This window comes from Olea europaea, chromosome 8 (assembly GCF_002742605.1).
Source record: "Olea europaea var. sylvestris chromosome 8, O_europaea_v1, whole genome shotgun sequence".
Classification (NCBI taxonomy): Eukaryota; Viridiplantae; Streptophyta; class Magnoliopsida; order Lamiales; family Oleaceae; genus Olea; species Olea europaea.
Window position 1 is genome coordinate 10,281,984 of NC_036244.1, and position 17,116 is coordinate 10,299,099.

Consider the following 17,116-nt stretch of genomic DNA (forward strand, 5'->3'; position numbering starts at 1 on the left):
CCATTTAGTTGGGTTGTTGGACAATGATATTGGTGAAATGGCCTTTGGCCAAGAGTATTAAAAAGAAAAATCAAAATATTTTAAATGACAAAACTCAATAACTCCCAATTTCCCTCATTTCATCCCATCATTTCTCCTTCAATTTCATTGTAAAATAGTATTCTCCATTTCTAAAATTAAAGTCTTCTCCCCTTTTCATCATCTTCAACCCACTAAAAACACTAAAGATTCATAATTTTTGCATCAACATTTTCTTCAATGACAAAATTATTGGCTTTGACGTTTGTATTGAGAGAAACCAAGAAAATGGAGTATTGAAATCAATTGTAAATGGCTTCAACAAACCCATCACTGCCACCGCTTTACAAGCTGTACAAGGATTATCGATGTTGACCTCGGAAATTGGACCATGTGGTCAACCGATAGCTACTCCACGTATTCCTTCCTGCGCACAATCAACGCACGGTCATATGCATACGGTCGAGACCAGCGGGGGTGACGGCGGCCGTATACACTCGAACAGTCAAGTTAGGCTCAGGTGATCGGAATAGTACCAAGGCTGTACAAAATAGTGGGGAGGAGAATATATATTTGCTTGCTCTGTACAAGGATTATCGATGTTGACCTCGGAAATTGGACCATGTGGTCAACCGATAGCTACTCCACGTATTCCTTCCTGCGCACAATCAACGCACGGTCATATGCATACGGTCGAGACCAGCGGGGGTGACGGCGGCCGTATACACTCGAACAGTCAAGTTAGGCTCAGGTGATCGGAATAGTACCAAGGCTGTACAAAATAGTGGGGAGGAGAATATATATTTGCTTGCTCTGGAGTGCTAATAGGAAGAGTTTCATTACCTTTGTCTCTTGTCAAGCCTTGGGTATTTATGGGTGAGGAGAGCCGTTGGATGTTAGACACGTGTATACATCTGAACGGTATGAGGCGTCTGCCCATAGGCGTCAATCAGCCCCGTCTGTAGAGTGGGCGGGTAGTTACTTCTCCCGAGTTGAGTTGACGTAAAGTTGATATGTCACATCAACTAGTCTCATGGAGACGTCAAATCACTTTAAACCTTACATGCAGAAAAGATCTTGACAAAGATCTCATTCTGAAATTGGCAGTGAATCTTCAGGCCGAGGTCCACGGGGATCATTTTGCCTCGGATTCAGGGGGATAGGGCGCTTCGATTAGTCTTACAGAATTACCTATGCCTCGTAGTGTGATAGCAGATCATCTCAATTGGAACCACTTAGGGGAACCACTTCGGAACCTTTTCGTATGAGCGTTCCACACCTCGTCGGATGTGGTGGTGAACTTTCCGAAGTGGAACCACTTCGTATGAGCGTTCCATACCTCGCCTGATATGGGTTCAGTTATTGGCATAACAATCGACATTATCACAACTCCGCTCCCGAGTCACTATCCCCAATCCAAGGCACTTATCTTCTCTAAAGGTGAAAACTACATTATAATATAGCAAAAACTTAATTACAAATCAAGGCTATCCGGTTGAGAGGTGACGGCTGTATTTTGATGAGGGAAGATGGACAGTAGCTTACTAGACCTTCTTGCTTACTAGACCTTCTTGTATTGATATGTGCTTTAATCATCTGTGGAACTTTTAGGCATGCCGTTTCATTTTTATCGATCTCCTCTCTATTTCTTTAAATATGATTGACTGGGTTTGAATTGAGAATGAGGTCAATGTTGAAGAAAAGAAAGAAATTGGTCTGTACTAAGTGAGCAATTTTATTTCTGAATTTTGATTTTTTTTGGATATGTTTATGATTTTGTCTTGATTGTCATACATTGGAAATGTTTCAATTGGAATTTGAATTATATGTAAGCTAGTTCTCTACCTATTATTATTTATTGCTCTAGAACTATATAAATCGACCATCATTGTAAAAATTTAGTTGTCAAAAATTTATTCATTTTCTTTTGAATTATGTTTAACCTCGTTTTAAACTTTATATAGATGACGTGCTTCCTATCTAGAAGCGTAGGGTGTCCTTCAATTGTCCCCAAATGGCTCAATATTATAATTCACATACTATTTCACTTTTTGACAATATTTTTGAATGTAGACGGATATTGATTGACCATTATACCAGTTTATTGCCATCAGTAGGCATTTTAGTATCAAATTTTCAAGCAGTGTGTTGGCTTTTTGCTTTGCTGCTATGTGATGATTTCAAGATTGGCTTCTCCTTTTTTGCATGAAGCTATTGCACATCTTACATGTTGATTTCAAAAGTTTTGAGAGCATTCCAAGAAATGACTTATAAAATTTTCATGAGAATGGTACAAGTATCGTTACTGTACTTATAAATGTCCATGAGAATGACATAACTGGCATTATAGGATTTTAAGCTTATATGAGAATAGCACAAGTGCCACTACTAAGATGAAAATGTCTACGATAACGGCACAAGTGTCATTATTGACTTATAAGCATCCATTATAATCTATATCATTTCAATCGTTCTTTGCTATATTTCACTTCTTGAGGTTGTTGCGTTAAAAAGAATCACAATATAAGTGAAAATAATAGAAAGGTACAAGTGCTATTACTAGGGTCAATCAGGCTCGTCGGCTCGGCTCGAAAAAATTACGAGCCCGCCTAGCTCTATGCTCGGGCTGGGTGCCGGGCAAAGCCCAAGCTAGCCTAAGCTCACGCTGCCTTAAAAGGGCGCTCCTGCCTAAAAGAGGCAGCAAGTTGCTGTCTTAAAAAAAAGGCAGTAGAGGCTGCCTTCTTTATATATATAAAAATCATCAAAATCGAGCCTGCTCGGCTCAAAAAGTTGCCCGAGTTGAAAACGGGGGTCGAGCCTAATTTAAAGCCCGGCTCGGCTCAGGCTCGAAAAAAGCTTGATCATCTTACCTAAGCAGAGCCCGAGGCTTGAATTTCGACTCAACTCGTTGACATCTGATCTATTACTGAGACGAAAAACGGTGCTTGTGCTGTCCTGCATGTAAATACGATTATAAGCAGTCACGTCTTATTCTCCCCCCCTGAGAAACAATAAAATGAACTTATTTATGTTGTAAGATGTACATAACATGCACAAAAATTGAGAGATGCTCACTATTTAATCGACATGAATTAGTCGGATAATTGGTGCTTTCATCAACTCAATAACTTATAATTTGTTATTTGAAGAGATAATAACTGAAATGGCTAGTGAACTTTGCAAAAAAGTTTTCAAGGGGTCACTGAACTTTAAAAATCACATAAGTCAACATTGAACTTTACAAAAGGTTTCCATAAAGTCATTGAACTTTAAAAATCACCTCATTCATCATTAAACTTCGTAAAAAGTTTTCACAAGATCACTAAACTTCGCATAAGGTTTCCCAGGGTTACTATCTCTTATTTGATATGTTATTTGTCACATTCTTTATCCAATGCTTGAGGTCGTTGTTTTGAAAATAAATCAAAATAATGAAAATATAAAGAAATCAACAGAATGACACGAGTATCATTACTATAAAGAAAACGACACTTGTATGATTCTATTTGTAAATACGATTGTAAGTAGCCATGCCTCTTTCATAACCCAATAAACAATAAGTTTTACTCATTTAAGTTATAAAATGGACATAATATTTACAAAACTTGAGAAATATACTCATTACTTATATTCTAATAATCGGTAGAATGACTTGTGCTTTCGTCAACTCTATATCATATATTCAATCTTCCTTTCTTACGTATGTTAGGGGGTCTAATATTTGAGATCATTGCATGAAAAATAAATTAAAATATAGGAGAAATCAACAGAATGACACAAGTGTTTTACTATGAAGAAAACAGCCATTGTTTGTTTTATTTGTAAACAATATTATAAGCGGCTATGCCTCATCCGTGCTCCACAATAAGTTGAATTCATGTAAACTATAAGACGGACATGACATTTACAAAACTTGATAGACATGCTCATTCCTTATATATATGTCAAATTAATATGAAAATAATTACCACATTTAAATATCAAAGTAACCACGTTGTATTATCAATAACAGATACACTGTTCTCATACACAACATATCAAGTTTGTATTGCCCTTGTACAATATATCGTTTTGCACTGTAAATAAAGGTTGGAGTGCCGTTATCATCCAATAATTACTAAAACACAGAAATACAGTAAAAATGAAAACCAATAAATTTTAAAATATCATTACATAGAATATTCAATAAAAAAAGTGCAATGTATATGAGATTTCTAAAATTACATTTTTTTCCTTTCTTCAAATGTAGTTGAGGTTTCAATATAAATAATATGGTAATCAAACTATTGTTCAAATGTCCAAAATATATCCAAAATAGGTGAAAAATATAATGAAGAACATGGTTTTAAAGTAGAAATCCGGAGGCTGAAGAGGAGAAAATGATTGATTGTGATTTGAGGCCCTAAAATTGAATTGAAGAATTTAATAGAATTGATAAGGGTGTTAATGTCTTTTTTCAATGATGAGGATATTTATGACATTTGACATTATTTATTTATTGTATTTTATATTTAAAAACCATTTTACCCAAAAACATTGAGAGGAGGTTATTTAACCAAATATATTTTTTGACTAGGCTTTTTAACAAAGATTACTTTCACTTTTTAGTCGAAAATACACTAGATTCCAAAAGTTTGAAATAGAAAGAAGATTTGTGCAGATCTTGACACAAACTGTTAGGATTGACAATGGATGCCTACCCATGGACCTGCCCATATGAGCTGAGTCCGACCATGAGCTTTTCGGTTTTTCAAGACAAAAAATATACAAAGGAAAATTAAATAAAAATGAAAAAACATGAAAAATGTCGTAACTAAAATAAGAACATAAACAAAATAGGACAAGCTCGAAAAACCCAAAAGCTTTACTTGCCAAGTTCAACTCAACCGATTTGACCGAAAACCTAAGTTGCCTCGATCTATGGGTTCTGGGTGGCACGAGTCAAGCTACCCATTGGCCAAGGTCTAGGCGGCAACTCGCTGAGCTAGTGGGCCCGGGCCCGTTTGCCCCCTGCGAACCCGCAAAATGTGTGGCAAATCAAAGTCGTATAAAGCGCTAGACCAACCAACCAATCCATTTCCCAAGTTCAAGTTATTGTTCTTATCTAGAGAGGCCATTGTCGACAATTCCATTCGTGGCGTGGGGAAGGGAGTGCCCCCCTCTTTCACAGTGATAATCTGGAAGGATTATTCTATTTGAACATAAAAATGGTACATAAAAGATTACATAAAATTATGCGAAGGGAAAATATTAAATGAAAAAGTTGACTATGTTTTCAATTGACAAATGATAGAGTGATATGTGAGATTATGTAACCTATTATATAAAACTTGATGTACCTGTAGCAATGTCCATTCTAGGAATATAAACGAGCTGATCCGAGTCGACTTGTTAGCCAAAGTTTGTGGCTCAGACATGACTAGAGTAAAAAATGACCCGAACTTTCTTTGACAAAATCAAGCCTAACAAAAGCTCGACTAAAAAATAGCTTTCGGCTCAGGCCTGAGCCGAGCTGAACCGAGCTAGCTTGCTTATTTTTTTATTTTATTTGGAAAATCACGAGATTCTAAAATTCTTTTAAACAATATTGGAGGTAGAAATTGTAGAATACTGATAGTTCAATGCTGTTAAAGTTGATAAGAAACCCAAAATTTTACCTCATATTTATAAAAAAAAAATAATAATAATAAAATTTGAATTTTATATGCTGCCTCTTATTATTATTTTTTTCAACAAACAACCAACAATTGCTTGTTTTAAAGGTGGAAGAGCCTCTTGCACAGGCCCCTTTGCACAAGGCCTGTCTAAGGCCTGTCACATGGGAATCGACCCCATGTGTATGTACCTATACAGGCACTGTGCAGATAGCACAACTCTTTAAAAACAGTACAAGCAGCTAGTGCTGCCTTTGTATTAACAGGCAGTTGTTGCCTGTATCAAATAACATGGGCCAAAATTGACTCGTGTTCGTGTAGCTTGTCATGGGCTGGCCCATGTAGCTTGACGAGCCATATAGGCTACCTTAGGCTCGAGCCTATGCTCAAAAATGAGGCTCAACTTGATCTGAGCCACAAGAAGACCAACATGGGCTTTTTTGTGTTGAACAACGAGCCGCTCAAATCAATGAGCCAAACTGACATCCCTAGCCCAATCTGGAAAAAGGGATACGGATTAGATCAAACCTTGCCTACATGACAACGTGAATTTCTTTTTCTTCAATTTCAAAAAACTTGTTTTGATGATGCTTTTGAAAAATAAACTTCATCGATTGACTTAGAACACCTATTACAAGATTTCTAAGTCCAGTCAAGAACATCATATTGAGATTAATCAAGAATAGAATGACATTCCAACTCCACTGAATAAATTAGTACAGTATAGAAGTTACCATTATTTTTTCTGTTTATATACAAATGGAGGAGTCAGCTTAAACAAACAAAATCTAGAATCGATAGGAAGAATTATGCCAAAATCAGGAATCCTATCACGTATAACAAACTTGTACATGAAAAGTATACAATCGACTAGTCGGTCTTTCATTTTTCTCTTGCAACCAATTTAACTGAGTTGTCATTGTCACAGAGATGGAGTAGCAGCTAACATCAAGCTCAAAGAATCACAATGGGATACAGCCAATTATCTACCATCCTCGAGAGAGTTGACTTAGCACGTCCTAATGATACTCGCCACATTTTTGCCTATCTCTTCTTTTGTTTGCTCACACACAGGAACATCACCAATGTACATGTCAAAGAAAGCCCCTGAATATACATACAAAACTAAGTGAGAATTACGATTCTTTTCATGGACGATTTATCCTTTTTTTTTTTCCACTTCTCTGTTCAAGATATGCATAAAGTGTTTATCCATATCTTACTTGAAGTTATGAGTCTAGAAAGGTGTTAAATGGCTTTCTGGAAAAATAAAATTCACTTACTGCATAAATCCTTGCTCTGGACGGCTCCAAGTTGATTTCCTCCAACTGCACATAAAAACGTTCTTTGTCAAGGGCATATATAAGTTCTTATAAAATTTCTTTCTTAGTTATTTTCCCTCATTTCTATTTTGGTTATTTTCCCCGAGTGTATCAATTACCTTCGGTAATTAGTTTTCCATCAGCTGTACGATGGAAATTGATTGTCGTTCCCTGAAGATTTTTTATGCAACTCAGTAATGCAGTTTGCAATACCATAAAAATTTTATATAAAGAATGTGAGAATAAATGATTATACCACGTGTAAGGGAATATCTTGCGAGAATATGGAACTGAATGTGTGCAAGCAGTGATGGTCAGCATCAGGATTTGTCTAAAGAGGAGAAAATTGTTTGTAACAAGAATTTAGCAATACTTCAAGGATCAGGCAAAATTCGAAAGGACTCACTCTTATTAGTCGGGCTCGAAGAGACTTCTCAAAAGCACTGCAACAGAGAAGATTCAAAAATTGAACCATTAACATTCGCAACTCTGTCAAAATTCACTAGCGTTCTAAATAAATGTTGCATCTTGCTTGCTCCAATTATTCTAGAATTTGCAAGGATTTTAATTGTATACTTTGCGACTTGAAACTTCAATAAAAGGTTCATTTAGCAGCAGATGATACCACCAATCTTAATCGCACTAGCTCATTCCGTAAATGGGGGGAAAGTGAGAACTGAAGTTGTAACAAATTTACTCCATGAAACATTTTCAGATACATATTGAGACACAGCTAGCTCGCCCATACCAAAAATTCACTCAATGGTTATATTTTAAATCAGCATTCTGCAAGAAGAAATTTAACTTACTCTCTCACAGTACTTATTCTGATTCCGTTGCAACTAATCACAAGCCTAACAGTCATGTTAATATCCTCCCTGCAGCATGAGCCAAAATTTAAACAAGGGAATATTAAAAATCTTTTACGAAATTCAATTAAATTCACAAACAATTCATCATACGCTAATCCCAGATCATACAAAAGTATTTAGATAAGTATAAAATTAATCAAACATTAGAGTCATCGAATGAAGTTTGATATGCTAATGATGAGGTGATATAGTTAATGTAACCATTAAACTCAAAGAGCAAATGAGAAAAGCAAGGATCTTCTTTTAAAACTACAAAGTTTAATTTCTTTATATCACTGCAATGCACTCGATAATGTGGAAGCTTCACATAGTGGTTATCTAAACATTGATTTATGTTTGGAATGTAGTATTGGTCAACATAATTTACAAATTTTGGCTTCTTGTTCTTATTTAATACTATCTATCTCTGTCTAATACTGCAAACCAAATATACCCTGAATAAACTTATATAATATCACATTTACAGGTCAATCCACTTTGTCAATCATTAAATTATTCAGAAATGTAGTACAAACCTGAGAAGATCTTGATAAAAATCTTGGCGTTTATTCAATTCATATTCCGGAATGCAGGCATACTTTGGGCCCAATTTCTCACAGACATCAAAAGGATGAACATCTGCAAACAATGCAAAATGAGTTTAAGCATCTGATGAACTTTCCCAGAGTAAATATAATATGTCCAAGTGTATGAAGTGCAGCATAAAACTCACAAAAACCAAATGCATAGAGTTTCAGAGATTTGATTCTGATTATGGTCATGGTCCTAGATCCAATTCCAACAAGGACCTGAAAGAAAGTCAGAAATTTTTATCAAACATTCATCAATAAAAGAAAAACCAGGCTAAATGCATAGGAAGCATAATACTTATGAGGCAAGTGAAGAAAAACACGGAGTCACATAAGGATTTATTGAAATAAACCTGATAACAAAGTCAAAATCAGTTAGCAATAGAAGTTTATTTTTCTTATAATCTTATTTGTCGAAAAGGGAAAGAAGTCCACACTTTAAGAAAGCATAATACAGCTATGTCATATCTCAAATACATAAAAACAGTTCATCATAAGTAAAATTCGACAAGGAAAAAAATCAAGAAAGTAAAAAAGTACCAATACCATTATGAATTACATGAAATGATAGAGATTATACTTATTCAAGAGGTTTGTATCTATTTTTCTGTTCATTATAGACTAAGTGTACGTACAATGAAGCAAATACAGGTTATAAAATGAAAGATGGTAAAGATGATGGTTTAAATAGTTGTGCATGACAGAAGGGAAGAGGATAACTGGTAGCAAGAAAGAGAATTTAGAAATTTATGCAATTGAGAAATTACGGTGAGAAAGATTTTAATTTCCACGAAATATTAGAAATCAGAAGTGTGTATTGCAGATCTCTGAGCATAGATAAACATAACCTTAAATCAAGAATGCTCCTCATCATATTAAATCACCAAACACGTGCCTAGTATTTGAATGTTATGGGATAGAGATCAATGAGATGAAGGGAAGTGTTGGATATTATATCGATGAGAAGATCAAAATGCTCCCTAAAAATTATTGTATTTTGTCTGCTTACCTCTGGAGTCAAACTGGTATTTTCTCCAGTTATTATGTTGTCCAACACTGTAGGGAACTCAATGCCAGTTCTTGGCTCAACTGCATTACTAGACCAAGCTAAATTCTGAAGATAAATTTCACTGAATGGTCCACAGCCCCGAGTTTCAACCTCGCAGGGCCTTCCATCCATGCATCTCTGTGAAAAGCTAATGAACATTCAAAAAAGAGAATCTTTTAGATAAAAACTCAAAGTGAAAATTAAAAGAAAAAGGTGCAAGAATATCCATATATGCATGAAAATCAACCTATTTGGACTAAGCATGATAAACGTGTTAAGATTGCTCTATCTTTGTTAGAAGACTATGACTGAGCTTACACATCAGTAAACGGTGGTACTAGTGCTGCAGCTAATGAAAGTGCTGGAAGTGATTGAAGCCGTTCGGCTTCTTTAAATAGTTGCTTCAGAGTGAACCTTGATATCTTGCCAAGTACTGCTGGCACAGCAGATTTACCTTTATATCTTGACTTCCAGAAAAATCCCGAGAAATCATACTTATTAGAATGAACGCGCTTTACTTGTACTGAAGCTTTACAGCTGGAACTAGAACCAATATGATCACCTGATATATTGTTGTTTATATGGGAATTTGAACCACTAGCAAACCATAACAATAGGGCACTGGTACACTTTGATAGGCAATTGCAAGCTTCTTGTAGCGCCAAGCTACCAGGGACGTAGAAATACTTTGAATTGTCAACAAATGAAGAAACATGGAAGAGCCAATGCCCAGAAACATGTGGGACAATTGGATCCATCGGATAACTGCCATTCACCCCATCTGGCTCAACGAAGAACATCCAATTTTTCCCCATATTGAATTATTACGACTAATTATCTCAAATAAAATATCTTCTAACATATACTACTCTTTAATGTTAAGGCGACTCAAGGACCTGTTTAAGGTATAATAATGGATAAATATTCAGTAACTTCATACAAAAATCAATGACAACTTGTAGTTTGGAAGCACTAAACAGGGCCCCAAAGACAAAAGAAAAGGTGAAACACAACTCATAATGAGAAGCTCAATAAATTATCTTAGTCAAATTACAAGATCAAAAGTGGCGAAAGAAAATTCAAATTGCCCAGAAAAAAGATCAAGGCAATCAACATCAGAAACTTCAAGTTAAAATTTCTGGAGTAAAGTGCTCCAGGACGGAGCTATAAAAGGAAAGCAGGGGTGGACACACTATAGGGCATAGTGGAGGCACTTGACCCACCAAATTTCCAAAATTTGGTGTTTTTTTTTAAGCTCCAAATTCAATTGGGTCGAGTTGTTTATGTGAGTTGTTTCATAATTGTGTGAAGGATGATAGATGGCAAGAAGTATTTGTTTAGATGAGAAAAAAGCAGTTGAAGCACAATTAACCATTACATAGTAAATTATCTAGTACACAAGTTTGAACTCAAAAGTCGGAGCATCGAAATATTGCTTTTGTGAATTATAAATTTTGGTTACCCTACTTTGATTAATAATAAGCAAGTGGCAAACTTCCCCATTCCTAATCAAAGTCATCAACGTGGACTGAAGCTAAATTTCTTCTCATTATGCTCAGCCAAAGGAAACAAGGGAAGAGCTTGAAGATCAGAAGGAGAAAGTGGCAAATGAAGTGTATTTATCGATAAGTTCTTAACTGATATCAACAAATTCAAAGTTTCAACAATTTAATTAAGTTCGGATAGGAGCATCTTGCACAGGTATAGTTGGGAAAGGGTGACTTATTTTGCTTTTTCTAATATCTCATCTGTGGTTATTTTTGTGACCTTGACCGAGTTTATTTTGCACAGGGATAATGTTTATGTAATTTGTTTCATAGATATTTAAATTTTTTCTCAACTTTTGATTGTGCCCCTAACTCAAAATTTATGCGTCTGCCAAAGGAAAGTAAGACGTTGAGATAATAAAAAAGACAAATTTAGGTGGACTAATTACATTTTTCATAACAAATTTTTTACTTCAAAACCTCAAAGAAACACAACAAATTGAAGATGGCAAAATACTATTAATATACAGATAAAAACAAGTGTAAAGACTTAATCTAGCAAGAACTCAAAATGGAAGGCATTCATTCATACCAAAAGTAAATGAATTTGAGCTAAAAATCGATGCTTGAAACAAATAGAGTAAAGGAGTATAATGTAAACAATGTAATTATTATTCAGGCCCACGTAACTAAAAAAACCTGCAATATATATCAATTCACGGACAGAAATCAAAAGAAAAGTGAACGAACCTGAAAAATAACGGAAGAAATTCTTAAAGGGCAGATCAGAAGGGCTCTCATATACCTTTGACGAATATTAGATAATGTAATCAAGAATCATCGGGGTTTTTGGATTCTGAGTTGAAAAGGTAAAAAAAAATAGGAAGAAAAGAATAAGCTTTATTGGGTTCTTGCCAAGAAAGGGGAAGAGGGGATCGCCAAGAATTTTTTCCTACAAAGAAAATTTTCAGAAAAGTCACCCAGATCCCTCTTTCCTTACAATTTTTCGACTGCGCTATGGTGACCGAAAGCCTTGACAGAAACCTTCACCTGCTGACATGGAAAGTAGCATTCTCCTTTTCCTTTTCCTTAAATTCAAAAAAAAAATATAAAATAAATAATAATAATAATAGTAATAAAAAATACAAATAAAAATAAAAAAATAATGAAGACAGAAAGTTAATAAACCAAACAAGACCCGGATCCGGTCCAATGTGTCAAACCCCGTTCAGTTTCCTCCAAATCTACCAAATTAAAACCCTCCAGCACCGGTACCGATTATCTCACACCCTTCGACGTCGGCACAAAAAGAAGGCATTTGTACCCTTCGTTGCTTGCTGCACCAGACCCGTCCTCGTCTGTGTCACTGGAAGTAAATTCGAATATGTGGGTTTTCGAAGGAGTGACTGTGGCGTTTAATTTTTGTTTTCTCATTTTGTAGTCAGCAGCAGTCGTTGGGTCAAAGTTAAGTTTTTTTCGCTTATTTTTCTCCTAAATCGTGTGGTTGTAAACTAAATTAGAGTATATCAGACACTTGAAATTTGCGTTGCAAAATGTCCATTAATTCTGTGGATAGTTATTTGTATTCTGGAATCCCAAAAGAGCTTGAAGTTAGCTTTTTTATTTTTTATATATTATTTTTATTATTATTACTCATTTTGTAGTCAGCAGCAGTCGTTGGGTCAAAGTTAAGTTTTTTTCGCTTATTTTTCTCCTAAATCGTGTGGTTGTAAACTAAATTAGAGTATATCAGACACTTGAAATTTGCGTTGCAAAATGTCCATTAATTCTGTGGATAGTTATTTGTATTCTGGAATCCCAAAAGAGCTTGAAGTTAGCTTTTTTATTTTTTATATATTATTTTTATTATTATTATTTTATTTTTTATATGACTTCTCAATAAGGGATTTCGTTTAGGAATGCCCGTAAGTTTAACTTCACAAATTTAAAATACTTTTGTTTCAGTTTCTATTTCTGAACTCTCAAATGTTGAAGTTTTGATTTTTCTCATTATGGTGATTGGTGTGTGATATTTTTAGATGTCTGGATTATGTATAGAAAGCAATAAGATTGCTTTAATGGATGTGAGCTCTTATTCCTCAATTGCTTTTGAAGTGTTGTGGTTTATTTTTAGCTTATGATGGCAGGAAAGAACTAGGAAGTATGTCCTGTTGTAGAGAAAAGGGGCATTTTTTGCCGACTATCCGGAGAAACGCCGTTGCCCATGGTGCAAGCATGCATTTGTTAAGTGTTTTGAGGTGGAGAAAGAGAGCAAAAACAAAGGTAGATTATTCAATACCTATACTGCAAAATGTGGACATTGGGAGTGGTTCAAAGATGGCGAGACTAGCGATGAATCAAGTGCAGTCAGAGTAACTTCGACGAATCATGTGACGAGCAAAGGAGTTGAACTGTCTTGCATGTTTCACTCTCAATGTCGAATATTTGATCAACGTGATGTGGAGATGTCTCTTAACGTGACAATACACAAAGGAAGAGCAAATGTGGATGGAGAGAAGAAAGGAAATGGACGTGAATGAGTTGCAATTCTCAATTTAATGACCTTATTGACTTATGCATTTCCGGCATTAGTAGTTTTATCACTAGTTGCAGTGGTTAACTTGATGACCTTATTCACTTGTGGATTTTCGGCATTAGCAGTTTCATCACTATTTAGTAGTTAAGTAATGTTGTTTTGTAATTGTGTTGTCGTATGAGGTTACTCGATGAGGTTAGGTCTAGGGGCATCTCTTTTTTGAATTGCAAGTGACTATTCCTTTCGTGATAACTTCATTTTGTTTTAATTTGTCTTTGTCATTCCCTAATTTACCATTAAAATTTTGAAGTCTGATATCTCTGTAACATCCCTTAACAATAGCAAATGGTTCTCGATTAATTAGTCTGACCTATGTACTACATTAAGCATTTCACAAAATCCACAGCAACATATGGCAACCATCCTGACTTGTACTCCCAGTAAAAAAATTGGAGTACACTTATGGATGAGTTCATTTGGCTCTGATATCTCTATAACATGCCTCAACAATAGTAAATGATTCTCTTTTAATTAATCTGATCCATACTACATTAACTGTTTTCACAAAATCTACAGAAACATAGGGCGAACTTGCGAACTTCTTGACTTGTATTCCCCCATCAAAACCTCTCTTCTTCCTGACATCCCAACTGTCTGTTATAATTTGAGAAACAAACAAGGATAATAGGAAATAAGGTAAAAGATCACATTGGCATGTTCATGCAACTTTTCATTAAGCAGATATAAATAACATCTATTGTACTTGAAGAAGCTGTCTATCAAGGTCTCAATGTGAATGCTGACTTTTCATGTGTAGGAATTGCAAAATAAAATGAAAATGAACACTGAAATTCCATTGGCAAACAAGAAAAGAAGTCAATAAACAGAATTGAATTAATAGCTAACATTCAATTAGAAACATGGCTTACTAATAGAAGACATCTTCTGTTAACGGTAATAAGAAAACTATGCACGTAGCATTCATATGCATGCATGTTAATACATAGGTATTACTCCCTTCAAAATTTAACATGAGAATGTCCCCTCAGTTTTGGTAATTTCAATATCAAACGTTCTTGAACAACTGCAAAAATATGTTGCTCTGCCTTCACAAATTTCATGAGACGCCAATTATAACACGGATTAAATAGATAGTGCGGGTTCCTATTTGTCAATCTCCTAGTTACATTCTTCAAGTAGCTACAGCAAAACGAAGGTTAGATGACACGATTAATGATCAGAATATCTAGTACGTTCAAAAAATTATTTGTATATATGTACCAGATCTATTTTGTTGTATTGCTATTCTAATGTCATGGGTTAGGGCCATTGTTGTCCAGCACATATGGAACATAGTAGGGCATTGCATGACATACTGCACACCATGAGAATTTATTACACAGCCCCAAAAATGCAAAGTAACCTCAACTATAGAGTTCCCAACCTCATCATTGCCTTGACCATCTAGGCGAATCGAAGTAGACGGTTGTAAGTGTTGTGAGAACCCAACGCTCTAGGTCTTACCCTACAAGGAAAAATATAACATGTCAGTCAAATTTATCTACACCAAAGAACTATAATAATGTAATAAACTAACCATTACGAGCTGTGAATATGATAATGGTACTGGCATTGAATATTGTGATGGTTGGGTTGTCTGAAACACGGTTGCACCAACTCCACAATTACATTGGCGTACCTTGGATTTTTTTCCCTTTAGGTGCAATGCAACCCGCCTGCATCACAGCGTGTCAGAACTTTATTTTCTTTGTATTTTAACACAAGAAGTAAAAATTATGGTAAAGGTAATGTAATATATCGTCGCTTTATTTGAACTCAATACCAACAGGGATTTCTTCCAAAGTTTTTTTGGAGCACCCTTTTTCTTCGCCTCTTTTGGATCCTGAATGCTAACGCATCCACTGCCAGTATCATCTGATGTGACATCATGCGGCGATATACGATAGTATGACTGGACAAGACATTACTCCCGCAATTGGACTTCGAAGCAGCCATTTGTTTGCACTGAGATTCAATCCATTCCAATATTGAACCAAATTTTACATCATCATCACAAGTGATGTTTGCCAATGTAGCAAATGTTTTAACCATCTTATCGTACATCAACTATGCTGGGGTACTAACCAACCCGTCATAGTTCATCGCAACCCTCATGTGAGATCTGATAACGTCTCTCCGCCATCTCCGTAAAATGTATTTATTTGGCAACAATTTCACTCCATTGTGTATCATTACCGTGACCGCATGCCTCCATAGGATTTCTCGAAACTCGAATAAATGCAGCTACAAATAACTTCACATTTGTCACTCGATAATGAGACCAAGAATGTTTTTGGTACAATGATGGTCATGTATGACGTCTTCATGTACCTCATACATTGTCCCCAAAAATCCTTCGCTAACAGAGATGAGATCGCAATAAACTTTGCCAACAAACTTCTCTTGAATTTTCCTAAACTTCGAAATTGTGTACACTGCCTAGAACTGCTTCTCAATTTCATACCTAGTTGCGCAAGGTACCATTTGTGAGAACGATTTGAAATTTGCTTGAAACTCTTTCTCAACCTTATTTCTCAATGCTCTTTCATACCGTTTGACGAATTGCTTCAACGAGGTCTTTGAATAAACATACCTGTCAAAAAATGCATTAATACTCTCACTTCTTTGAGTTGTTGACATCCCCACCCAGAAAGTGGTTCGTAAGAAGCAAGGAACCCAACGCGATCTATTATCATACATGATAACCATTCATTGTCTTACAAATTATACATTTCTATCATCGCTAGCCAACCTTCTTTGAATTCTTGAACAAACTGAGAATCATAAACCAATCCGTGTATAGTAGAGAATATAGAAGCTTTGTCAATGTGAAATCTAAATTTTTCTAGCAATTTTTTCAATAGTGGCCAGACACCACCTATGCTTCATACTAGGAAACACAATCTGGATTGTGTTCTATATTGCCCTATCTTGATCAATAATTATCCCATTAGGAGCTTGGCCGTTCATGCACTGTAGCCATGTTCGAGAAAGCCACACAAATTTTGTTGTATCCTTGTTTAATATGAGACCACATTCGAGGAGAGTAGACTGTCCATGACTGTCCACACAAATTAGTGTTTGAGTCGTTAAAGGAGTCCAAGATATCCAAGAAGATCACATAAGATCATCGGAATGCAATTGGAAGTCTAAAAGATATCAAAGAACCGTACAAATTATGTTTCAGATTTTCAGTCTTCACTTGGAACACATTTTACACATAGAAACAGTTGGAATTTGGACAAGGCTATTTCTAGAAGAATTGTAGCCCTTTGAGTTAGCTATTCAACAAAACTTGAATCACCTCGATCGGACATCAGGAGAGAAAGTTATGATAAAAATACTAATGACTACTCAGCAGTCGCTCGACTTTCGCTCGACCCTCGCTCGAGCGATAATAACAGAATGGGTCTCGCTAGAGTTTCACCCCACCCTCGCTCGAGCGACCGTTCTACGCGAAAAAAACCCTAGTACGCGTTTTTAAGTGTTTTACTCGGCCCATACTACCAAAACACCTTTAGATATAAATACCTAAGCCCTAACACGAATT

General features: G+C 35.6%; 1 protein-coding gene and 1 long non-coding RNA gene across 3 annotated transcripts; one reads left to right on the forward strand and one right to left on the reverse strand.

The window, feature by feature from the left end:
• Positions 1–6,344: 6,344 nt before the first annotated feature.
• On the reverse strand, positions 6,345–12,048 carry LOC111398771 (fatty-acid-binding protein 2-like). Of its 2 annotated transcripts, XM_023025858.1 has the most exons (11): positions 11,721–12,047; positions 9,802–10,379; positions 9,445–9,631; positions 8,579–8,654; positions 8,382–8,484; positions 7,804–7,872; positions 7,401–7,437; positions 7,251–7,325; positions 7,114–7,165; positions 6,956–7,000; positions 6,345–6,779 (listed from the first exon to the last, which is right to left on the reverse strand). In XM_023025858.1, exons 2-11 carry the CDS (start codon positions 10,296–10,298, stop codon positions 6,682–6,684), a joined length of 1,239 nt encoding a protein of 412 aa, XP_022881626.1. In that variant the 5' UTR covers positions 10,299–10,379; positions 11,721–12,047; the 3' UTR covers positions 6,345–6,681. The 2 variants fall into 2 exon arrangements, with proteins under 2 accessions (XP_022881626.1, XP_022881627.1); XM_023025859.1 differs by lacking the exon at positions 7,114–7,165 and having other exon boundaries at positions 11,721–12,048.
• A 254-nt stretch (positions 12,049–12,302) lies between these two features.
• LOC111398772 lies at positions 12,303–13,821 on the forward strand. Its single transcript, XR_002703403.1, has 2 exons — positions 12,303–12,434; positions 13,118–13,821. It is a non-coding gene; the product is annotated as an uncharacterized LOC111398772 (long non-coding RNA).
• The last annotated feature ends 3,295 nt before the right edge of the window (positions 13,822–17,116 follow it).

Coding starts and splice junctions, on each gene's coding strand:
- LOC111398771 (XM_023025858.1), bottom strand. CDS start 10,298: ATGGGGAAAAATTGGATGTTCTTCGTTGAGCCAGATGGGGTGAATGGC. Junction 8,485..8,578: donor ACTCTATGCATTTGGTTTTT/GTGAGTTTTATG, acceptor CATTGTTTGCAG/ATGTTCATCCTTTTGATGTC. Junction 7,166..7,250: donor AAGATATTCCCTTACACGTG/GTATAATCATTT, acceptor AAAAATCTTCAG/GGAACGACAATCAATTTCCA.